We start from the raw sequence: 25,657 nt of genomic DNA, 5'->3' as shown, positions 1-25,657 counted from the left end.
GACTGCCTCAGGTATAATTTTGTACTATGACAAATATTTATTAGCTGACGTCTGGAGCAAACTGACACTACAGCCTATTTCAGAAGTGAACAGTGCATATACATGCTTGTACCACAGACGGTATTCATTCAAGTCAATTCATCTTCAATGTGCAAACTGACAATAGTAAGTACAGAACGAATTTTTTAACTCGTAGGAAAAAACAACAGAAACAGGGTGGAATTAGAAGAAACACAAAGATTTCATCTATCTGTGAACAAAAGACAACCAAACACAACACAGAAAGAACTCTGATATTTTTATTTATTTATTCATTCATTCATATTAAAAACTTCCTGACCACCAAGCACCATGTTAAGTTCTAGGGATAAAGAGATGTGTAAAGTACTATATAAAACTTTTAGAGTGGTTAAACTTCAGTTATCCGGGAAAAAAAAACCCTCCTCCCATATTTTCCCCCAAATAACAGCTAACTAGAAAATAAACCCAACACAATTTTTTAGGTTTTTTGCAATAAAAACCTTACCCAAAAATAGGTCCCAGTTAAGACCCACAGCCAGACATGTTTAGTAAATCCGCTGCAACACAAGATGGATGTATCAAATTACAAAATACCACAATACTAATATACAATTAAATATTACTGACATTAATACAATAGTGTAAGTTATAATTAAGTATCTATAAATACTAAAGCAGATGCCTCTGGACAGATACAAGCTCCTATGTAAACAGATGAACTCGGGACTTACTGCCAAGGCATATGATCAACTCGAGTATAGACAACACACAAATAATACGAGCATCTGATGATGAAGAGGCATGGTTGTATTTAGCGTGAATCTTAATCATCTGTCAAATAACGATGCACTACAAGCGGGCCAGATGGACATGAAGTACTCATTTAGGGAGGACTTTATTCCTGGATATGAGAGATTGGTTCTACAGAAAATAGTGTCTCAAGAAATTCAGGCCAGAATTCAGGGTTTGGAGAGTTACGATGATGTTTTAGAACATGACATGAATAAATGTAGATTGTTAGTCATGAACTCCTCCCCCAGTAAGCCCTATGGTGTCTTCTGGAGCAAAAATTAATATAAGATCCTGTCTTATTTTGTGGGAAATATAGTGTATACATATAATATCATGATACAAATGTACCAATTTCTAGAAGGAAAGATACAGAGGTAAGAGTAGGGCACACTAGGAGATGGCTCTACCAAGAGTTTAGCTTAACTTCTAGAGACTTCCAACACTGACATTACCTTATTAATTCAATGAACACCTTTAAAAGACTGATTTAAACCAGGTGAGATAGCATACAGCCATAATTCCAGCCATTACTGGGAGGCTGAGACAGGAAGTTGAGCCTAGATGACATACAAGTTCAAGTCCAGCCTGTATTACACAGAGATCCTCTCTAAAAAAAACAAAGACTTTAAAAAACTAAAAAGCATTTATTATTCACTAAAGATGGGACTCTGTCACTGTCACTAAAAATGGCAGAGTAAACACCAGTAGCAAACTACAACCTCTCCAGGACCTGGAATCCAGATGCCTAAAAAACAGTGAGAAGACGAAGATAAGATGAAGACAAAGAGGGGCGGGGGGGCAGCCAAGAGAGAACCAGGAAACAGTGGCCTCCCCATGAGTCAGCCAGCATGCAGGCAGGGAGAAGACCCTGACACCTCCAACAACCAGCTGATTTGGAAGAACTGCAGGCTGAGATGATAGCAACTAAAGTACACAAAGAACTTCATGCTTGTACTACTGACTTTGCAGACGTAAAGCTGGCAGTGTACGCATCTATTTAGAGGACAAAATGCAATGTAGTAAATATGATTTTCTGTCTTTTTTTAAACCAATATTGTTCTCACTGCTTTGTTTTGTTTTATTGCCTTTCAAGAAAAAAACCTAGAAACTACAAAAATGGTGGAGAAACTGAGTACAACACAGTGAAAATAATAAGCAATCTACGTTGGTCATACTGGCACACACATCTGTAATCCCAGCACTTGGGAGGCTTAAGCAGGAAGACTGTCATGAGTTTGAGGCCAACCTGGGCCATACAGTGAGTTCTTTTTTAAATTTTATTTTAAAGAGAATAAAACAAAAGAGAACAGAACAAAGCAATTCAGAACAGAACAATGCAAGCAACACAGCACTTCACAAGACAACTAGACATCAACAGTAGCTACCATAATGTTTCTTTTCTTTAAAATAGTTGAGCATACCTTCACTCACAGTAATATCAAACATAAAAAATACTATAAAACCATTCAAGAGAATGAAAAAGCATTACAGGACTTCAAAACCAAGTAATAGGAAATGAACAATGGCTACTATAATATCTCATTTTCCTTAAAAAAATGTTTATATCTTCCACATAATAAAATCAAGTAAGACACAAGAGGATAGAACCAATCAAAACAGAAGAACAAAAGTATGGCAGGACTTCAAAACAAGATAGTAAATCAGCAATGGCTATTATAATGTCTTGTTTTCTTCAAAATAGCTACTCATACCATCACACATAACAAAATCAAATCAAATAAAACCAATCAAATCAATGAATGAAAGCATTAAAAGACTTCAAAGCAATATAATAGGAAACCATGATTACCATAAAATATTCAAAATAGCTGCCTCTATCATCTGACAGCATAAAAATCTAACCAAACAAGACAGAACAAGACAGAACAAAGCCAAACTTAACAAAATTGTGTAAACAGTGCGAGAGTTTAAGACAAGACAATAAAAAATTGACAGTAGTTTCCACCTTTCTCTCCCAGGTGTTTCCTCCCCTTTGCTCTTACATTAACTATTTTGCTTTTGGATCTCATTCACTCCTTCTGTTTCTTATGCTAGGGTTCACACATAAGAGTTTGAACTGTTTCAGCAATGAACATCATCTCCAGTTGCGTCCATTTACTTACAGGAGCCTTGAGATTATTATACTTTATAGCTGGGTAGGCTTTCCACTGCATGAAAATACCGTATCTTTCTTAACCATTCTGTAGTTGATGAGCAAATTATTATTGTTATTATTATTTTTGGTCCCCTGTCACATGGAACAATTGTTTTCTCTCCTTTGATTTTCAGTCTATGAATTTCCTTTCCAGTTAGATGTTTCTTGTATACAGTATATCGATGGATCTTGTTCCTTGATCCACTCTGTTTCTTTTTATTGCTGACCCGAGGCCATCTACATTAATGGTTACAACCAGCATACATTGGTTTGCTTCTGCCCTGTTATCCTCCTGTTGTTGGCCCTCCACTTTTCTCCTTCATTCAATTGCCTATCTTGCTTGGTGAACTTCCTCTGCAGCTGTTCCTGGAACCATGGTCATCTTTATCTCTCTCTAGAATATTCTGTAACAGTCTCTGTAAGGTTGGCTTGGTAGTCATGAATTCCTTCAGTTGTTCTTTATCATGGAAGCATCTTATTTTTCCATCAATTCTGAAAGATAGTTTTTTAGGGTAAATCAATCCAGGTTGGAAGTTATTTTCTTTTAGGGCATGAAAGACTTCCCTCCAAACTCTTCTTGACTTGATGGTGGTATTGACAAGTCTGCTGTGATTGTTTTTCCTTTAGAGATGATCTGTCTCTTTTAACAGCTTTTAATATTCTGTTCTTGTGTTGAATTTCTGGAATCTTGATTATTATATGTCTGGCTGTAGATTTACTTTGCTTATATGGCTAGTTGGAGTCCTATATGCCTCCCTTATCTGCATGTCAGATCCATTTCCCACGTTTAGAAAGTTTTCTACTATTACTTCTGTGAATATCCTTTTAATTTCATTTGTGTTGATCCCTGCTTCTTTGTTGATACCTATCACTCTTAAATTATGCTTCTTTGCATCATCTTGCAGCCACTGAGTTGTTATTTCCTGATTCCATGTTATTTAAGAGATCTTTCCTTTCACGATCACTAGCTGCAACCCTGTCCTCAAGGTTTGAAAGTCTATCTTCATTCTCTTTCAAGTGGTTTTGCCAGCTTTCAATTGAATTTTTAATTTCCTACATCTCTCTTTGAATGTTTCATGTACTGTAATTCCTTTCTACATTCATTCAAGGTTTTCCATTATTTTCCTGTTTCTCTTTATTGTCTGTCTCTTCTTTATTAGACCTGCTGAACAACCCTTTCTGAATGTTTGTGATTTCTTCTTTTACCTGAGACATTATTTCTGATTTGACTGCTTTTATTTCTCATTAAGTTGTTTCCTTACTTTAATTGCTGTCATCTCAGAGATTTCAGGTGTGTGACTTCCGTTTTTTTCCATGACTGTACCTCTCAGACTTACTGTGTGTGGGCTAGAGGTTTGAGTTTGCCTTTTGTTCCAAGACTGTATCTCCCAGACAATCTAGAGGTCTGAATTTGTCTTTTGCTTCTTTGTCTTGACATTCTTGTGGGTTTCTCCCAACGAGCTGGTTGTGGGATCCCAGGGACTTTCTACGTTGGCTAGGTAGTGTAGGAGGTTCGGACATGCACCTGGGTTCTTCTAATTCCAGATTTACGTGAAGGTAGCAGGGTGTGGCGTTGGCTTCTCCATAGCTACTATACTGGGGCCTCGCTGATGATCAGAGATGCATGTAGGTGAGGCTGCTTCTCTCAGCCTGTATATCTACAATGGGATTCCCACCATGGTGGCAGACACACAGGGGTGTGTTTATCTGATTCCAATAGTGAATGACGGCTGTCTGAGGGAATCAAGGACCTCAAATGGTGGCCTACGGATGCACAGGGCTTACCTGGCTGTGTGTCCCTGCTCTTGCTGGCTGCCTGCAAGAAGGAGTGTTCCAGTGGCAGATCCCTGAAGGTGAAGGTGGATCTGCTGGTTCTCTCTGCCCACACTGGCTGTCTGTAGGACATGGCCTTTTTGTGGCTGTGCACAGCAGGCAGGGGTGGATCTGTCTCCTTTGGCCCATGCTTGGCATGCAGAGGCAAGGGCCTTCTGGAGGCGGCACCCGCAGGCAGAGGTGGATCTTCTTCTGGTTCTCTCTGCCCATGTTGGACATGTGGAAAAAAGGGCCTTCCAGTGGCAGTGCCCAGCAGGCAGAGGCAGATCACCTGGTTCTCTCTGCCCATGCTAGGTGCGAGGAAGAAAGGGCCTTCCAGTGGCGGGACCTTGCAGGGAGAGGTGGGCCTTCTTCTGGTTCTCCCTGCCTGTGTGTGGAGGAAAGGGCCACACAGTAAATTTAAGGTCAGCATAAACTAAACTCAAAATCCTGTCTCAAAAAGTCAAATAGAAAAAAAGAGTGAGGCAATCTAGAAAGATAAGCCCAGCTTTTGGGGAGAAAGATTTATCTCTGCTAATGCAAGGTGAGCTCAGAGAGAGGCTGCAGCTCTAGTAAGAAACAAAGGAACAGACTGGCAGTGCTAGCTCCAAGAAAAGCTCATGGTTATTGTAAACTGCATAATCAACATGAGGATGTACATGGTGACACACACCTGTAATCCCTGAGGCAGGGGCAGGGGCAAGGGCAGAGGCAGAGGCAGAAGCAAAAGGATAATCACAAGCTCAAGGCCAGCCTGGTCTAAATGGCAAAAACCTGTCTCTGAAACAAAGAAAAACAAAATAAAACAACAAAAACAGTGTGGGATTTTACATTGAAAATAATTCCTTCTGCATGGCAAGTTAGAGCTGGAGAAACAGCCACAGCAGCAGGTGCCATATTGGACAGTATTTAATCAGGGGTCATTTGTGGATGGGTTTAACTGTTTAAAACTATGGTACAGAACAATTATACTTGAGGATTCTGGAGTTAATACACCACAGTGGCTGACTGGGAGATGGCCTTGATACATTATCATAGAGAGGGCATGGGTCAGACATAGAAATTCTGTTAAGTTTAAGCTGAGGCCAAGAAGGACATAGGGGTCCTGCCCTCTGCAGTGAGAACGCAGTCCATTCTTGTGGTTTTTGAAGGGGCTGGGTCTGAAAGTGTTGGCATTAAGTACACTGGACTGCTTAATTCCCTCTCACCCCTACACTGCCCCTCTGCTTACATTCACCACAGCTCAGGAATATGTTTGCTTTCCTTGTCTGCCAATGTGACTAGGGATACAACTCAGCTTAGACTGTTGCCACGGGCTGGGGTGTATGAAGGAAGACAGGAGCCACTGGACAGGGGGCACCTCACAAACCCATAGGCTATGAAGGTAGCGGAGAAAGCTGTAATTTGGGAAACAGACGGAAACAGGAACAGGAAGCAGCTGGAGTGAATCAAGTCTTAGGGTAGACACCACTGACTGACCACAGCAAGCCTAAAAACTTGAGGCAGGACTGTGCATTTACTAAGCCATGAGTGGGAAAACAAAATACGTCCTGGTAGTGATTAACTATCTCGCCCCAATTTTCTCATGAATTCCAATACTGCAGAGCCTGGAAAGAAATCATTTGTTCAAAAACATGAAGCTTTTGGACTTATTTCTCATTAGCTCCCCCCGCCTTTTGCTGTTTCTTCTCATTTATTCTTTTCTGTCATTTTTATCTAATTTTATTAATTTCCTTTCAATCCTTAATACGATTCTTCATCTCCCTTTTCTCTTTGCCTTCTCTTGTTACTTTTCAAATTTTACTTCTTCCATTTCCCACCCTCTCCATCTTTAGCAATATTACAACTAAGCTTTATTATTAATCTTTAAATATTTAGTTGACCCTATTACTGTTCAATTCTTTTAATGTTAATGGTGGTATAGTTGATGCATTCAGTAGGTAATTCCCCTGTATGTCTATTTGGTTTGTCTTTGTGTCTATATTATATTACAGATTTGTTTTCTACTGGTAAGTTGGACCACAGATAATTTTAATTGGTTCTTATAGTATGTCAATATCCAGTTTGTCTTCAGCTGTATTATTACACTGCACCCTTCTCTCTCCAAATTAATGGAGGCCTATAGTTAGTTGGTCATGCTCAAAAGTATATCACTGGAAAGAAGATATTAAAAAGCTCCACGCTAACAATAAAATTCACTGTAAGTGACTCTCAACTCTTAGTCAAAATCAGTCAATCCATCAAACAAACAAATACAAGAAAGCAAGGGAACAAAATGCCTCAAAAACCTTTCAATTCCCCCAAAGTTGCTCCATAGGAAACAGAAGGGGAGGAAAACAAAAACAAAAGCCAAACAGCTGAACAGTATGAAGTAATACAAAAGCAGTTATAAAACAGACCAAAAAAAAAAAAAAAAAAAAAAGAGAAAAGAACCCCCTCAACTCCAAATCGTAAGGTACTCTAGAGCTCAAAAATTATATAACTAAACAGATAAAAGACTTTTAAAAAGCTAGCTGATGTGTTTGCTTTGGCAGTATACATAATAATAAAAGCTAGCTAAGCTAAACCAAACAATACAATACACAGCCACTTTACCAAAGATTCAGAGTTTACGAAAAGATACCAAACAAGTCCAGGAGATAGACGTGACCAGTGTGAGGACAATGTCAGAAATAGAACGTAAGGTTGATGCAGGTGACCATGTGTTCAGCAATACCTTAAAACCAAATAAAAGAACACGGAAAATGGATCTAAAAGCTGTTAGACGACACAAGGAAGATAAACTTTAAGATAAACTGGAATTTGTCAAAAATTGGAAGACAACATGAATGACATTAAAAATATCTGTTCAGAGAACGATATAATTTCCTCTAGTACTGGGAAAGAATTTAACATACATATAAGCAAGGCGTAACTTCTCCACAACACATAAGCAAAAATCCCAGAAGTCCAACACAAAAACTGAACCTTTAAAGCTGTTAGAGAAAAGCAAACAATCACTTACAAAGGTCAACTCATTAAAATTATAGTAATTTCTCAGCACAAACGTTAAAGGTCAGGAGAGCCTGGAGTGAAGTGTTTCAAGTTCTAAAACAAAGTACTTCCAACCTGGACTGATATATCCTGCAGAACTATCTTTCAAAATAGATGGGGGATGGAGGGGAAACAGATGGAGAAGTAAGGTTTTTCTATGACAAACAGTATCTTAAAAAATTCATGACCACCATCCAGCATTCCAAAAAATTAGCAAGGATATCCTAGAAATAAACAATGAGGCCAGAATGCCAAACCAGGTAGGGTAAGCAGTTAAGCTAAAGAGAAGAAAAAAGGAATCAGTAACAGGAAAATAATACAAGGAGTAACAGCTATCCCTATTTTCAGACTAAGTGAATTTCAAGCCAAAACTGATTAGAAGAGGTAAACAAGATCACAATGTATTTATTAAAGGAATGGCTCAACAGCAAGAGATAACAATTATAAACACATATGCAATGAACAGCAGCATTTTTTACTTCAGAAAGCAGACAGTATCAGATTAAATGATCAGATAAACATCAATACAACTCTAAAGGAGGCCTCTATGCCTACTTCACTGTCATTAGATCTTGTAGACAAAAAAACAAAACAAAAAGAAAACTCAGAATTGAACCAAACCTTTGAACAAGCACTTAACAGGTATCTTAACAGTGTTCCACCCAACAATAAAATATATATTTTTCTCTGCAGCACAAGGGATGTTCTCCATAGACTACATGTAGCCCATAAAGAATGCTTAAGTAAATGCAAAAAAAAAAATCAAAATTATCCCATGCATATCAGTAGATCATAGAGCTTGGAAACTAGAAACCAATGGCAAGAACTTTCATAGGTATTATGTGAACACATAGAAATTAAACATCATCATCTTGAATAATCAGTGAGTCACAGAAGAAATCAAGCAAGAAAGTGATTCTTAGAATCAAATAATGCCAGTACAACATACCAGAACCTAATGAAGACAGTCCTTTTAAAGGGTAAGTTTACAGCTGTGAACATCCACATCAAAAAACAAAACAAAAAACCCCCGGCAAGACAAATAACCTAATCATATACGTCAGGGTACAAAAATATACAAGAATCTAAATCCAAGGCTAGTATAAGGAAGGAAATTATGAAGAACTCAGCAGAAGCAAAGAATAAAGAATAAAGAGCAGGTTCACAACAGACTACTCACCACCTCCAAGGGAACCAAAGACCCAAATCAATTATAATTAGAAAGGAAAGACACAAAATCACAAGATACCACAGAAATCCAGAAAACTATTAACTACTTTGAAACCTGTACCTGTACTCCAATAAATTGGAAGTGGAAAAATCCCTAGGTATAGATAAATTACCAAAACTGAACCAAGACTAATCTTGAATAACCCTGTAACAAGCAATGAAACTGAGGCAGTAATTAAAAGACCAAAAACCACACAAAAAACAAAAACACCACACACAAAAAAACACCCCTCCAATTAAGAAAAAGCCAGCACCCATAGATTCACCACTGAATTCTACAAATTTAGGAATTCAGGGAAGATTTAATGCAATACTGTAAGTAATAGAAGTGAAACAGTACTATTAAACTCATTCCTAGATGCTAGTATTACCTTGACTCTAAAACCAAAGATTCATCTAAAAAAGACAACTAAAGGCTAATCTCCTTAATGAACATACATGCAAAAGATCTTCTATAAGATACTGGCAAACTAAATGCAACAAATCATTAAAAAGATTATACATCATGATGCAGTAGGTATTAGGGATGCAAGGTTGGCTTACTGAAAGGCAATCAATAAATATAATACATGACCATAAATAGGACAAAAATTACATGGTCATCAAAATAGACATAAAAAAAGCCTTTGACAAAATTCAACACCAGTTCCTAATAAAATAGAAAACAGGTATAGAAGGACCTTATCTCAAGTCATTTTTGACAAATCTACTGTCAATCAACATCATCATACTCCTAAGGCAGAAGCATGGGTCCAGCAGAACCACCCCTTACTTTTTTACTTTACTTTGTATTTTAGTGTTATAGTAGCCAGCTGTGCATTCCTGAGGGTTACAGGAAGCAACCTATGTGTTTATTCACTTGGTCTGACAAACAGCAAGGAGTGTGCTCACGTGAAAAAGTATAGAAAATGGATACAGACACACCTTTATGTGCCACTGTTTTTGTGCATGTTCAACCAAGTATCACAGAAGGTTCAACAGATCCACACCACCCCAGGATTTTTTTTTTTTTTTAAAGTTTTCTTTTGATTTTTCTGGTAGAAGTAGCCCAATTCAGTACAATGACACATGAAAAACAGGATTTGCAAGTTTCAGAGGAGGTCAAAACTGAATCATCAGATTACTGCTGCGTGGATGATGAAGATGATCCATTATGATAAAATATATGCTTTCATAATAGAAGAGTGGTTTGGGTACATGATGAAAATGGTGATGCCTTTGATGCTGGCCATAAAAGCCAAAGTTCCTGTGATGAAATGGAACAAAAAACTGATATAGACAAGAGAACGTAGACCTCCTTGCTTCAAATGAGGATGAAAACAGCAACATGAGCATGTATTTGACTAGTTGAAAAGTTGTTAAATGGCCACGCAACCAAATGTAATAATTCAATGCTAGAAGTAGGTCCGAAAATTCCAGCACAGCTATTCAGTGTTGAAAACTGTAACAGATGAAATGCTACAAGATGTGAAGTACACAAAGGCTGAAATGCAATTAAAATGTTTCTATATACCAACAGTCACATTAAAAAATGTACTTATCATGACACCTCACTAGCTGAACTGAAAGCATTCATAGGTCTGCTGTACTTAGCAGGGATTTCTCATGGCAATTGCAGAAATGTTAAAAAACTTACAGAAACCAGATGGGTCAAAATATGGAATAAGCTGGAGTAGCAGTGCACACTTGTAATCCAAGCCCTCAGGAGACTGAGGTAGGAGGACTGCCGTGGGTTCAATGACAGCCTGGACTACACAGCAAAATCCTGTCTCACAACAAAGCAAACAAAAAGGCATAAAAATTTATGCCTTTATAGATGTGAAGACTTACTACTCTTTCAACTTAAGACATTTATCATGGAACTTAGCCACCAATGATAAACCAAATGGTGCTGTGAATAGATTTGTTCCCATTTACCAAATTAATCTGAATGGGACATTTGACAACTGGTTTACCAGTTTCTAACTGATGTTACATTTGTTAAAAGAGCACAAACTGACCAGTGTAGAAACTGTATGAAAGAACAAAACAGAAATTCCAAATGAAATGTTGCAATTTTGAAACAGAATATTGTATAGTATAACCTTTAGATTTCAGAAAGACGCATCACTGACCTCCTATATGGCAAAGAAAAACAAACTGATACTACTCATGTCAACACTTCACCATGATGGAAATAGTGATAGGGAAACCTTGACAAACAGAAGCCTGAGATGGTTAACTATCAACAACAAAACCAAAGGTTAAGTAGATATTGTTACTAAGTTACGCAGCAGCTGTGTGATCTGAAAAACAAAGCATTGACCAAAGGTTGTGCTTTACTCAATCTTAAATATGTGTGACATAAACAGTTCATAAAGAAAATAATAAGTGAAAAATATCATGGAGAAATTTTCTTAGAGGACTGGGACTGGAACTCATAAGAGACCATTTTCAGCAGAGGAAAAATAGGATGTTTCTGCCCAGGGAACTACACAAAAATATTGTGGAGCACATTGGTAAGGTGACAGGTGAACAGGCAGGGGCAGCATCACAAAGACCTACTATGACAACAGGCAAATAAAAAGATATCAACTGTGCCTTACAGGAAAGGAAGGGAAAACAAAACATATGTGCTATCAGTGTAAATGATACTTGTGTATGTAACATGCAGTTCTCATGTGTGAAGACTGCCTGGGACATGACAGTTCAAAGCAAGAATTATTTCTGTGGTAGACTTTTATTTGTATTAAAGTTCACATAGGTTTTTATTTCTCATGTTATCTTTTAGGTTTTGGAAGCAGATTAAACAGCTGATATGAAAATGTTCTGTCTGTTCTAAGCACTCATTATATATTTGTTTTTAGTGATATTTTCTTTTCCTGCACACAACGTACAATATAGTAGGAAGCTCCTGATAAAACAGGAAGATTGGAGAGGTCACAAGAATGGCTTGTCATACAGGAAAGGAAAGCCAACCACATGTGCTGTCAGTGTGAAATATGTGCACGGAACATTCAGCTGTCATGTGTGAAGACTGCTTTAGATATAGCCACTGAAGCAAAGATTATATTTGTTGTAGTTTTATTGGTATTTTCATTGTAGGTCATACAGCAATTTATTTCTGATATATCTTTTAGTTTTTGTAAGCAAGTACACTGCTGATGTTAAAATATTGATGTTTATTTTAAATGCATAATACATATTAAGAATTTAACAATTTTACTGATATTTTATGTTGCTGTTAACTATACATTATAATAATACAGTAGGAACCTCCTAAAAAAACGGCAAGACCAGCAAAACAACAGGCATATCCTATACAAAGGCCAGGAAACCAAAACATATGTGCTGTCAGTGTAAGTGATACAAGTATGGAAGGTACTATTGTCACGTGTGAAGATTACACCAGGTGTGATAACTGAAGTAAAGAGTAACTTTTTTTTTGTACAGTTCTATTGGTATTTTCATTGTAGTTCACATGGAAACTTATTTCTGATGTTCTTTCAAAAACTCTGCCCACCAAAAACCAATGCTGAAAATTTTGAGGTTTTTATACGAACAATATTAAAAACTCAATGCTTAATTTTTGTGGAATTCTTTTCTGTTAAGTACAGATTGTTTAATGTAATATGACTCATAAAACTATAATTTTCATTGTAGTTCACATGGAAACGTATTTCTGATGTTCTTTCAAAGACTCTGCACACCAAAAACCAATGCTGAAAATTACGTTTTTTATATAACAATATTAAAAACTCAACACTTAATTTCTGTAGACTTCTTTCCTGTTAAGTACATACTGTTTAATATGACTCATAAAATTATAATTAATAATTCATCAAAAGAAACATTCTAAAGTATAAACATGGTTCTGAAACACATTTATGTACCTGATGACAAAATTAGTCTTATGCTCCAAGGAGTACATGGGGAAAAATATGAAACCTGTTCATCTAAAAACAGGAACAAGACCATAATGATGTCAGCCACCACCACTCCTGTTCAATACAGTATTTGAAACTTTACCCAGACCAATCAGGTAAGACAAAGAAAAGGAATACCTATAGGAAAGGAAGAAGTCCTTTCCTTAGTAATTATCCTTAGTAACAAATGACATGAATTTTTTTACATAGAAGCCAAAAAAAATTCTACCAAAAGACTCCTAGATCTAATAAATTCAATAAGGCTGCAGGATAGAAAATCAACATATAAAAACCAATAGCATTAGAGTCAGGGATTTTAGCTTAACAGCGTAAGTGCCTGCCTGGCAAGTGCAAGGTTGTGAGTTCGACTGCCGGTACCCAAAAAACAAACAAATTAATAGCATTCCTGTACACCAATAATAAAACCCACTGAAAAGAAATTAGGAAGTCAATTATTATTCACAATAGCTACAAGAAAAATTAAATACAATATATATATGAATTAATCTAACATAAAAAAGTAAAAAATACCTTTAATGAAATCTGTAGTATTTTGAAAAAGGTGATGGAAGAGGACATCAGAAAATGGAGAGATACCAAACTGGTGAGAACTGAATCAAATTTCCCCAGAAGGTCAACACTGAACCTAACCATTGAATTTGATTTGATTTTCATCCAAGTTAGTTTGCAACCAGAATCTTGAAAGAATCAAGCTCATGAACGAAGATATTGACAAAATAGACATACTTCCAAATTGACAGATTTAGTACAATCCCAATCAAAATACTAATAGAATTCCTTACAGAACTACAGGAAACAATACTACTATTCATAAGGAACCAAAAGATACATGAGATAGCAAAAGCAATCCTGGGCAAGAAGAAAGCTGATGGCATCACAATCCCAGTTACTGCATGTTGCAAAGTTATGGTGATAACAGCATGGTACTGGCTCAAAACTGCCATGCAGCATGAGGACATAGAAACCCTAGGCATAATCAGTCATTTGATCTTTGACAAAGGGGCCAAAACCATAGGCTGGATGAAAAACAAGTCTCCAACAAGTGGTGCTGGGAAAACTGGCTACACACATGCTGAAGACGGAATCTAGACCTGTATCTCTTACTATATACTAAACCAAAATCAAAGATCTAAGTATGAAAAGAGAAACGATCTGCTGGAAGATAAAACAAGTAAAACCTAAAAAAAAAGTAGAACTTCTGAAGACACAGGTATAAGCAAGGACTTTTTGAGCAGAAAAACTAACTTTTTTGCACAAAAACTAACATGAAGAATCAACATATGGGATTACATCATATTAAAGTTTCTGCACGGCAAAGGAAACAACCAACAGAATAAAGAGATAACATACAGAATGAGACATTTTTTTGCTAGTTAAAAACTTGTATCTAGAATACATGAAGATTTTTTTTAAAAAAATTACTGTAACAGCTCCCAAAATAAAACTCCATCAAAAAAGGAAACTGAAATCAAACATACCTCAGAAGTATAAATGGCCAATAAATACATGAAAAAATGTTCAACATCTCTGGCCTTAAAGAATCCTGAGATTCTGTATTATTCCAAAAAGAATGGCTATAGTTAAGAAATCAAATAACAAAGGTAGGCAAGGCTACAAGGTGGAATGGGGGAGGTTTCTATATTGTTAATGGGAAAGTAACTATTACAACCACAATGGAAATCAGCATGGAGAGTCTTCAAATAACTAAAACTAGAAATTCCATTCAAGTTACCTATTTGCCTTCTAGGTATCTACCCAAAAGAGTTAAAGATATCATGTTACAGTGATATAACATTCTTGTGTTTATAGCCACACAACTCAAAATAGCTAAATCTTGGAAGCTCCCTATATGTCCACCAGCAGATGACTGGATGAAGAAATTTATCCAGCATTTATACATAATGGAGCACTGCTTCATTGGCCAAAGGCCATGAGAGTCATTTGTGGAAAAATGAATGCCCCTTGAGACCATAAAGTGAAATCAATCAGACACACAAGCTTAAGAATCATGTGATTTCTTTGATATGAGAAATCCAAAGTATAAATAAAGACACACAATAAAAGACAGATAATAGGAAACAGGACAATAGGTCTTTGAAAAAGGAGAGAAGATCAAGAGATAGAGGAGACACAAGAGTGAATAAAAGGACACAGAAAAAATTAAGATGTGTTATGTATACGAATCAGCTCCCCATGATGAAAGTAATCATTATGTACTGCAAAAATGTACTAGTTAAGAAGCAAAAAAAGGATAATTGTATGAAGATGTTCTACTTCCCTAACTCTGTACTAGAAATAAAAACAACTTACTGTTGCTAATATTAGATTATGAGGAAAGTGAATGGGCATAACTATCTTCAGAAAACTGTAACTCAGATAACAAAACAAGCCAATAAAACTAGTTCTTATTCTTAGAATCAAAGAGAAATTCCTCAAATAAAATATAAAACATGTCCATAATGGTACACATTTCTACAGCAGTGTCAAAATAGTATTTAATGTGTGCACTAGTACACTTATGTCTAGTAAAATTCATCTATCTAAAGAAAGAAATCATTACCTGATTTGTAGGCATTTTCGGCACATTCACCTTCCACATCTGGGCTTCCCTAGAGATTGCCTTTTCCAATAAGAAAGACAATCTCTGGTTTTCCAAAGGTCCTGGAAACTTCATGATATCCTTTGGGATCTGCCTGCCACCCAGCTTGATGTAACTACCTATAAAATCAAATATAAATAATGCTTATTATTTAATTATAGGGTAAGTATAATATATGCACATATATAAAAGTATGCTGGTATTTATTAAGCAATTCATAAGGCAAAATAAGAATGTTCTAAGGCAATATAAGATTTTACAACTCTTTAAAATCTATTAAAGTGTTATAATAATCAGTTACCTAAAACATTCTCACTTTAAATCTGAAATGTAGCCATAAAGAGAACAAAGCTATGTAACAAAACTTGAACTCTGATCTAAATGCAAAACTGACAAAAAAAAAAAATTTTAAGTCACTGGTTTAATACTAGATATATCTAGAATTTGTTGTCCCAAACATTCCTCCTAAAAAGTAGAAATCAATTGTTTTCATTTAAAAAGTTGTATCCATTACATCAAGTCCAATCCATTCCCACTTCTTCACAATGAAACAATCTTAAATTGTGCTTGAGGTTTGGAAGTATAGCTCAGTGGGGTACAGCACAGGTCCCTGGATTTAATCTCTGGCACCAGGGGGGGAAAACTGTGTGTTCACATGTGGCTACTTCAATTTGAATTAAACAGTTAAAAATATACTTACTCAAAGCTCTACTTTAAAACAATGTGGCTACTGGATACTATAATGGGCAGTATAGAAAAATAAACCTTTCTATCAATGCAGAAAGTTCTACTGGGCAGAACTTGATCTAGAAAGTTCAGCAGAGTTACTTGTCCTCTAAGAAAGCAAGTTTAGATTAGAGCAGGGCAACTGGGTTTAAGAGATGTTTCTAGATTTAAAAAACAAAAAACAAAACAAAACCTACAGATTTGAGAAGCATGACTATTATAGAAAACTGCATTTACAAGTTGCTGAAGAATATGAAAATATAGTTTTATTCTTCAAAGCTAAACAACTAAAAAAGTAGTTTCACAAAAAAGTTCCACAAAGTAATTTATCACAAGATTTACCTAACAATTAAAGTATCAAATATAAAGATTTCAAAAATATTGTGAAAAGGTTATGTCAGGAGGATGAGATCCAAGTACAAATGTTAGCAGAAGGTAGAATGAAAGCCTTATCTTTAACAATAGGAAAACCACAGATAGTATTTAAAACTATATACCATAATACACCATTAGGGCAAGTTACTTAAAAATGTGCTCTTAAAAAACAGAAAAGTAGGTTATGAGTTTTAAAAAGCTAACTTCCAGAGTGAGAGAATGGAGAAAAAGGTTCAAAGCAGGTAACTGCTGTTTTTCAAATGTCCAGAATCAACACACATAGTTACAAATTTTTGATAAAATTAAAAATATGAACAAATAAACCTTTTTCAATTTTCGCATTCTGTCCCAATTCAAGCTACTATCTTCTGTCCTGCTATACCACATACTCCATCTAGACTACCTCCATTTAACCAGCTTATGATTTTTTTTTTTTTTTGGAATCAGGGTTTTACTCCATAATTCAAGATGGCCTTGAACTCACTATGTAGTCCAGGCTGGCCTTCAACTCATGGCAGTCCTCTGCCTCAGCATTCCCAGTGCTGGAATTACAGGCATATGCCACCATATCACCTGGCTTTTTGCTTCTTTTTGTGTGTGTGTCTTTTTTTTCGTTTTTACCGGTACCAGGGATCAAACTCACAACTGCCTGCTTGCAAGGCAAGCACTTGTGCCACTGAGCTAAATCCCCAGCCCTGTTTTTTGCTTCTTTAAATTTTTTTTTTTTGAAGAGAATAAAACCAAATGAGAGAAAACAAAAGGATGGACATAGTATATGACTTAAAACCAAAATACAGGGTGATGAGCAATGGTTACCATGTCTCTTGTTATCTTCAATAGAATTGCCCACATCATTAGATGCAATAAATTGAATTTAACATTACAGTACAAAATCAATAAAAACAAAACATTGGAGATATTATAGGACTTCAAAAGAAGATTAACAGTCAAATCAGAATGGGTATCATAGTGAATCTTACTGTCTTCAAAGTAGTTGCCTATATTTGATACTACCAAACCAAACATTCGAATAAAATCAATCAAAACAAGACAGTGTGCTTAAGTTCTTGAGTTTTCTCAATTTTTCAATGGTGAGCATGAAATATTTTCATACTAATAAAAAAAAAAGGTAAATAAAGGGAGGTAAAGGATACTTAAAAGGCCTATTTTATCTTGATTTTCTAGCCAGATATGAGTTCGTTCTGAGAGCAGCTATCCACTGTCTCCCTAACTACCTTAAAAGTTTTTCTTTGGTTATATCTGCCAATATCATCTTTTTATTACTCACTGTGCACAAAGCACAATACTATCAATAAAACAGGAATCGCACAAGTAATTTAAGTTTAAACACTGGGGTCAAAACTAAAAACATACAACCACAATCCAATCCAAGTCAAATTTCAGTTTCACAGTCAGTCCTTCAAATGTCTGAAAGCTGCTTATCAAGCTCACTGATTCACCTTTTTCATAGGTGAGAAACTGTTCCTCACATGACATTTTGGCTCTTTTATAGCAGCTCCAATTCTACATTTTCAATTCAGATGAAATTTATGGTCAAAGAAAACTTTTTGTTGTTTTTTTTTTTTAGATAAACGGTACGTTATATAGTTCAGGCTGGCCTTGAACTCATTATTTATCCCAGGCAGGCAGTGATTCTCCTGCTTCAGCCTCCGGAGTGCTATCATTACAGGTGAGTGTCACATGCTCAGCTTCAACTAAAACTTTTAAAGACTTTCTCAGGTTCATTGTGAGGCCAACTCCATCTGCCTCTACCCCACCTTACAGAGTGTGTGTGGGGGGGGGGGTGTGCATGAAAGGAGGGTCTTAAGGGAGGTACATCCTTAAGAATGTTCAGAATCCAGAGTACTCTTTCTTTAAAAAAAAAGTTACCTTATTACAGTCCATCCACAGTTGTATTTTACCAAGATATTCTGACATTCCAATTTTGTTGTTTAGAACTTGCCTCAGCTCTTTTACAATTTGATGGGCAGATTCACTATAATTTCCTCTAAAATAATCATAAATATTAACCTTACAACTGCACTGTGAACACGAGCCTACTATCCATTAAGAGATATTTAGAAGAACACTATTATTAGATGAAGATTGGACTTTGTAGGCTCTAAGATTTCTTCCCAATCTAACTTTAGTCTGTAATGTTTGAACTGTCATCAAAAACATGTTATTTAGTAAATGTTTCCATGCCACTGGTTACCCCAAACAGAGTGTTCACCAGGATTCATTAGCTTTCTCAATACAACCCAACAAATGGTTGCCAGTTAAGGACTATTTTCTCCTTAAAAGACTTCTGAGTCTTACGACTCCTAAGTCTTATGGTTAGCAGGTATAGATGAGAACAGAGAAAAACATCTGTAACAGAATCCTATAAAACTTTGGAGGCTGAGATAGGAGGACTGCTGTAAAGTGTCTGGGCTACACAGTGAGTTCAAGGCCAGTCTGAACTACACAGGAAGACCCTGTCTTAAAAACAAACAAAAAAACAACCCACCAAAAAATGGGCTGAGCATGGTGGCACACACCTGTAATCCCAGCACTTGGGAGGCTGAGGTGGGAGGATCATTGTGAGTTTAAGGCCAGCCTAAAAGAAGAGTAAACTATAGCTAAAGCAAGACAGATACAAATATTAGAGTAGATATTAATACAGAATGTTTTTGCTGTATCAGTATTTTCATTGGTTGGTACTACTATATAGACTTAGCAAAATTTGTGGAGATAGCATATTAAAGAGAAAAGTCAGCAAAATAAAAAACTGATTCTCTAAAACGATTAATACTGGTCAACCTGAAGTTAGACTGACCAAGAAATAAACATAAAAGATAAACTATTAAAATCACAGATAAAAGGACATTTCTACCTACTATACAAAAAGACAAAAATGAAATTTAAATTATATGTAGATGAATCTGTCAATACAGAAGAAATGGCTAAGCCTAGAAATACAACAAACCACCAAACTTATTAAAAGCTGAACAGCTATTAAATAACATTTATTTCACTAGTTTAAAAAAAAATACTGTAGAAAAAGTGATGCCTACATGACTTCACTGGTTGAACTACAAAATATTTACAGAAAAGCTAATACTATTCTTTATAAACTTTCAAAAAACAAGAGGAAACTTTCACAACAAATCGTACAGCCCAATTATTATCCTACTAAAACCAGACAAGCATCACTAGAAAATTATCTCTCAGATGTAAAATTCTTCAACAAAATATCAACAAACTAAATTCTGCAACATAATAATTGCAAGACTTGTTCAGTGGTAAAAAGAACACATCAATTAACATAAGACAGTACACTACTGATTTTTAAAAAAATTCTGCTTGCACTAGGTAAATGTAAGAAGTATTCAATTTTGTTAACCTTTTAAAAATATTAAAAACAATGCAAATAAAAAAATGAAAACAAGTCAGTGTTGCACAACTGTGGATATGCTTCAGACTAAATGAGGCTATAGTTTTAAAAATGTTAGCATACACTATATCTAACCTGATTCACTCCTGAAGTGGAGGAACATAAATGCTGTAAATGTCATTGCTAGTTCAAATGACACAAATATAACACGGACAGCAGATCATGCAAAAGTAAATCCGTGCTAAATTTATTAAAATTGAAAACTGTGATTCTGTAACAACATATCCTTATGCTTATGATTCATACACTGATAATTTTAAGAGGATTATAACACAGTATATGAAAGCATAAGGTCACAAGTTTGATCCCTGGTACACACACACACACACACACACACACCAGGGAGAAAAAAAGAAAACAAAGCATAAAAGACCAAATACTCATAATATATGGAAGTCACTATTTTTTACACTGCTTTTTAGAATGCCAGTGAAGCAGAAACTATCTTCATACAATATGGGTTTCAGTTACTTCTTTTAAGGACTATGCACAAGCCTATTTTATGGTTAAAACAGATTATTAGATAAGGAATAAAACAAAATACAATTTTATTTCTTATTAACATAGCTGTATAACAGTATTACATTAATGTATATTCTTAGTTATATGGAGAATTCTGATTGCTTTTTAGCTAATAAAAACAAAAAATTATACAGGCTTAGTATGCCTTATCCTAAATGCCTGGCATCATAAGTGTTTCAGATTTTTCTAGGTTTAGGGCTATCTGGGACCAAACTTAAAGCAAGAAATTCATTTATACACATCTTAAATATATAGCCTGAAGGTAATTTGGGGCAAGATTTCAGTAATTTTGTCATGGAACAAACTTTCAGGCTGTGAATTGCCCACTTATGGCCTCAGGTCAGCATTAAAAATGTTTGGATTTTGGAGCATTTATTTTCAAATTAGGAATGCTCAAACTGAATTTTGCAATATTCCACACACAAGTTCAAGATAGTTTCAACTTTCTCTTCCCATCCTCTCAACTGCACCATGTTTTCTCCATGCTTACCAAATACCCTAATTTCTGACTCAAAAGTTTATAAAATGCTTATTGCACAGCATAAGCGGTAATACAGATACACTTACTGGTGCTCCTTTTCTGAGGAAGTGTGTGGCACAGTCCCGTACAAAATAAACCTCACTAATACGTAATCACTGTATTACTAAGAACTCTGGATTCTTAGTTCCTCTTTTAAAAAGAGAAATTTATTGTGACCCTAAGAATGTAAAGTTCTACAATTCATTCCTTGATTTTAAGCACTAGCAATGAGACACTATAGGGTATTCTAGTTTCAAAAACAGTGTGCTCTTTCATCATGCCTTTCTATGTACTGTTTTCAACTTGAAATGTCTTTCTCTACCTCAAACTTTCTTGCCTAAAATTGGCATCAATTTATAATAGTACCCTCTGGAACTAATGCAGTTGTATGCTGCCTTTCTACATTTAATTTTGGACATAATTCTACTTTCTGCATTTGTAGACCCACCTTTTCTACTAAACCGTGAGTTCCTGGATGGCACTCGTTTTTCAAAGTTTAGCATCGTGTTTAATAATAGGTTACATTCACTAAATGTTTATCACGTATTTGGTCTGCTGTCGTCGAAAGCTCGAAAGTTCATGTAATCCTTATTAAATTGGATTTAAACATGAACACGCATGCACAGAAAGATGAATAATCATTTTTGAAGTACTACACAGAGTAAACCACGCACACAGGGTCCAATTTTGACAAGGATGTGCAGCAGAGTTCTCTAGGTCTCACTAGGTCAAATCCTCATCATCTCTAACTAAGATCATGTCTACAATCTGCCGTTCCAAAATCACTATAAGAAACCAGTATTAAGAAACTTTTCAAGACTATGGTTACTCTCCCCCCCAGATTAGCCAATTTAAATCCCACCCGCTCTTTCTTACTCTATTTGTCTGCTCTTTTCTGTGGCATATAAACTCCCACTAGAAAATGGTAACACTACTGTTAATCTTTCCGACAAATTCATTTTCAGGACAGAGACCACGTAGCATAACAGACTGAATTCTGACCAGCGGGTTCTGATAGCTAAAAAAAAAAAAAGTTATCTAAAAATAAAGGTTACTTAATCTTGTGGGGTCAGTCTCAAGTTTTCTCGCATGTAAAAGAGGCTTTTCCCATCATCAACGACTCCTTGAGAGACTGAAAGGAGTTGCAAACCACGAAGAACAGTGCTTGGCAGATAATAAGCCTCATCAAGTGTTGCTGCTCAAGCGCTGAGTGGCTCTTCATCGACAGAATAAAAACGAAATATGCTTCTCAATACTCAAAATCCTTCCGTCTAAATGTGTCCTACCTCCTGACAGAGACCTTACATTACTTTGCTACCCAATTCTCAACTCCTGCAAAAATGATCTGCAACGGAACCCCTAGCTCAACAAAAGACTTCTGGCCGATTTCAAAATCCGGGATTTTTACCTGTTCCTCAGGGTGCAACTCAAAGCTCACGTTTTCTACAGCCCGACCAGTCCCAGCCAACGCTCTCCTCCCCGCACCATTCCATTGCACTGGCGCTTCGCCCAATCCACCCAGACCAGGAGGCTAAGTTAGGTTTCAAGGGCCCCTAGGGTGTTAGGAGTCTGGGAATGGGGGCGCGTTCCCGCTTTGTGCAAGCAAACGACGCACCCCGGGACAGACACCGCGCTGCAGCTACAGAAAAGTTACGGGCTGACGGGAACATCTGCTGCAAGCAAGCCCCGCGCCACCGTTCTGTAGAGGAGCAGGTGCCGGACGCGCGGGCGTCCTGAGTTCCGGAAGCAACGCGGCGGTTCCTCGCTCTCACCTCCTCCTCCTCCTCCTCCTCTCCCTTGGCGGAGCAGTAGGCCTCCCAGGGGTGACACGGGGGCATCCGGGGCGTCACCTTCTCTTTCCCTCCGCGCGCGGCGGCGGGGCGCGCGGACCGAGGACCCGGCAGGCCAAGGAGGGAGAAGGGGGGCCGGGCCGGGGTCGCAGGGCGCGAGCGGAACGCACGGCTGCGGCCGGGGTCGTCAGCGAATCAGTTCCATGACGACCCCGGGCCTGTGCCCGCCGCCGCCGCCACTGCCCCGGTGAGGAGGGGGCTCCCTCTCGCCATAGGGCGGCGGGGGCAGGGGAGAGGCGGGGGGTGAGACCGGCTCGGCCCCTGCCCGGGGGAAGCGCCTCCGAGGGGAAATGGTGAAAGGGGGGAAAGGGGAAAAAGAAAAGAAAAGGAAAGGGGAAGGGGGGAAAAAAATAAGAAAAGGCGAGAGCGAGGCGCCGCCGCGTCCGCCCGCGGGAAGGTTGGGGAGGGGAAGGAGATCCAGCCACCTGGCCCCGCCCTCGCGGACCAATCCAGACTGCGGCCGCTTTGTAAACAATGCGACCTGCCTCTCTCCCGCCCCCTTTTCCCTTCCCGCCACCTTCCCGGACCAACAAGCGTAAGAAGACGTCGCTGGGTGGCCAGGAAGGACCAGGGGAAGTCGTGAGCACTACGGAGGAAGGAGGGAGCATACTGTCCTTGGGCAGAAATTGAGCAAAGGTGCGCGGACTCGTTTCTTGTTGGAGCGGAAGGATCAAGCCGCCGAGAGATGACGTCACCCTCTTCTCGGATAGCAGGAGAGGTGTGCGGGGCCCGGAGAGTGCGCTGCGCATGCGCCTCGGGGAAGAAAGAAGCGGAGCGAGCTCGGGCGGGGGGATGGGCATTCGGTGGTCCGTTGTTTCCGCACCGTGGGCGCTCGGCCTTTGGCCACCCAACTGAGCTCCGGAGCTTATAGGGGAACTTGGTTGAGAAGAGCTGGCAGGCTGTTGTATAAACGTCTTGCCTCCTTTGTTGACCTTTCAGATAATTGCGTGTTTCCTTACCATTGACGTGTGATTAGATTCGTAGGTTCCCGCACCGCGGAGTGGAGAGGCTTCCTGAACGCTGCGGCCACCCCTCGGTGCTCGGGGTCGCCGCCCGCTAGGCGCGGGGTTTGGGCTTCTGGTAGGGACTTGTCATTAGGGCTGAAACGCGTTTGTGGCAACATAAACATGTTTTAGCTGGAGTTTTTTTTTTTTCCACTACAAACGGCAATTTTTGCTTATCTTTCTTATTGCTGTTAAGACAAAAAGAATATGTAGTCTTACAAAAAGCCTTGGAAAAGGGGGAAACCCTTAAACATTTAAAGAAGTGACCTCCTTTGTGTTTTCCATTTTTGTCTTCTATATGCCTATTTTAATAGTCACTGGAAAAAGTAAGTAGTGTTGTGCTTATTCAGCTGCTAGACTCTGGCAGACTCGAAATAACCAAGACTGAAATAGTTCCAGTCTTGAAGGAGTATCTCAGTTACCGTATGCATTGATTTGTTTACTTGTGCATGTGCGCCCTTTCTACAATATAAGCTCACAGGCGGCAGGAATCTTTGCTGTGTGTGTAAAAGGCTGTCAGTGTTTGATTGCTGACTGAATAAATAATGATCAGTATCAGACAGTAATAGTAAGACTGAAAAGTGCAGGCTGCTATGGAAACACCTCTTGCCTAGTTTGGTTTAGCAGAGACGGCTTCTCTGAAATAACTTTTAAGATGAGACTTGAAACCAGTGAGCAAAGAATAAAATAGTACTGGCAGAGGACGCAACATGTGTAGGAACTCTGAAGCAAATATAAAAACCACAAAAAAACCAGTGTGCTTGGTCCTTACAGAATTGATGGGGAGCGAGCTGAGGCCGAAACGGAAGGCAGAGGATAGATTACATGGGACTAGTAGAGAATAGAAAGCTCCTTGAGAGACCCTGGAAGGATTTCAAGTAAATTACATTTGTGCCCTGCTGTTTTCACTTCCTGCAGCCTTTTTCTGTATCGTGGTCTTCATTTTGCATAGCCAACATTTTTCTGGAAATACTCTATGAAGAGGGTAACACCATACTGAGGGTGTTGAGAATTTTCTTGTTGGAGCATGAGAGGGGTGGCAGTGTAGCTCAGTAGTAATGCGCTTGCATAGAATGCACAAGAGCATGTATTTGATTGTCCAGCAATGCGTGTGTCATGCACACAATAATACAGTTGTACTCCTAGGTGTATACTTAAAGAAATGAAAGTATATATCCATGCAAAATTTACATGCATTATGAACATTCAGCAAATGTGAAACAAGCCAAATCTCTGAATCTTTGAATATGGTTTGTCCCCAACAAAGCCTATATTGTGACCAGTTTTCCCAAAGTATTAATGCTGAGAGGCACGAGGTCTTTTGAGAGGGACAAATGGCTTTCTTCAGAGACTGCATTAGTTCTCACGGGAATGCCTTAGTTCTTGAAAGAAGTTGTCGCAGAGGGAGTTGTTTCTCAGTTGGCTCTCTTGCGTGTAATCCATTCCACTCTTCCACAGGTACCCAGTCTCTCTCCCACTGTGAGGCCTTCTTTGGGAGTGAAGCAGAATCCAGCACCGTGCCTTGGACTTCAGAACCATTAGCCAAAACAAACAAACAAAAAACCCCACCCTATTTCTTCTTTCCACATATTACCCAATCCCAGTTATTTTATTATAACAAAACTAGGACACACATCAGTTAATAATTGTATGTCA

General features: G+C 37.9%; 1 protein-coding gene across 1 annotated transcript in view; it reads right to left on the bottom strand.

The window, feature by feature from the left end:
* Ccni (cyclin I) overlaps positions 1–23,096 on the bottom strand; it is a 37,227-nt gene extending 14,131 nt beyond the window's left edge. Inside the window, exons 1-2 of the mRNA XM_003477593.5 lie at positions 22,920–23,096; positions 15,530–15,687 (exon numbers count right to left, since the gene is read on the bottom strand). Of these exons, the coding sequence (XP_003477641.1) occupies positions 15,530–15,643 (114 nt within the window). The 5' untranslated portion in view covers positions 15,644–15,687; positions 22,920–23,096. The remainder of the gene's footprint in view (positions 1–15,529; positions 15,688–22,919) is intronic.
* Between the last annotated feature and the right edge of the window lie 2,561 nt (positions 23,097–25,657).

This window comes from Cavia porcellus, unplaced genomic scaffold (assembly GCF_034190915.1).
Source record: "Cavia porcellus strain 051 isolate PalLab524CR breed Dunkin Hartley unplaced genomic scaffold, mCavPor4.1 scaffold_4, whole genome shotgun sequence".
NCBI lineage: Eukaryota > Metazoa > Chordata > Mammalia > Rodentia > Caviidae > Cavia > Cavia porcellus.
Note: the sequence above shows the minus strand (reverse complement) of the source record. Positions and strands in the feature narration are given on the sequence as shown.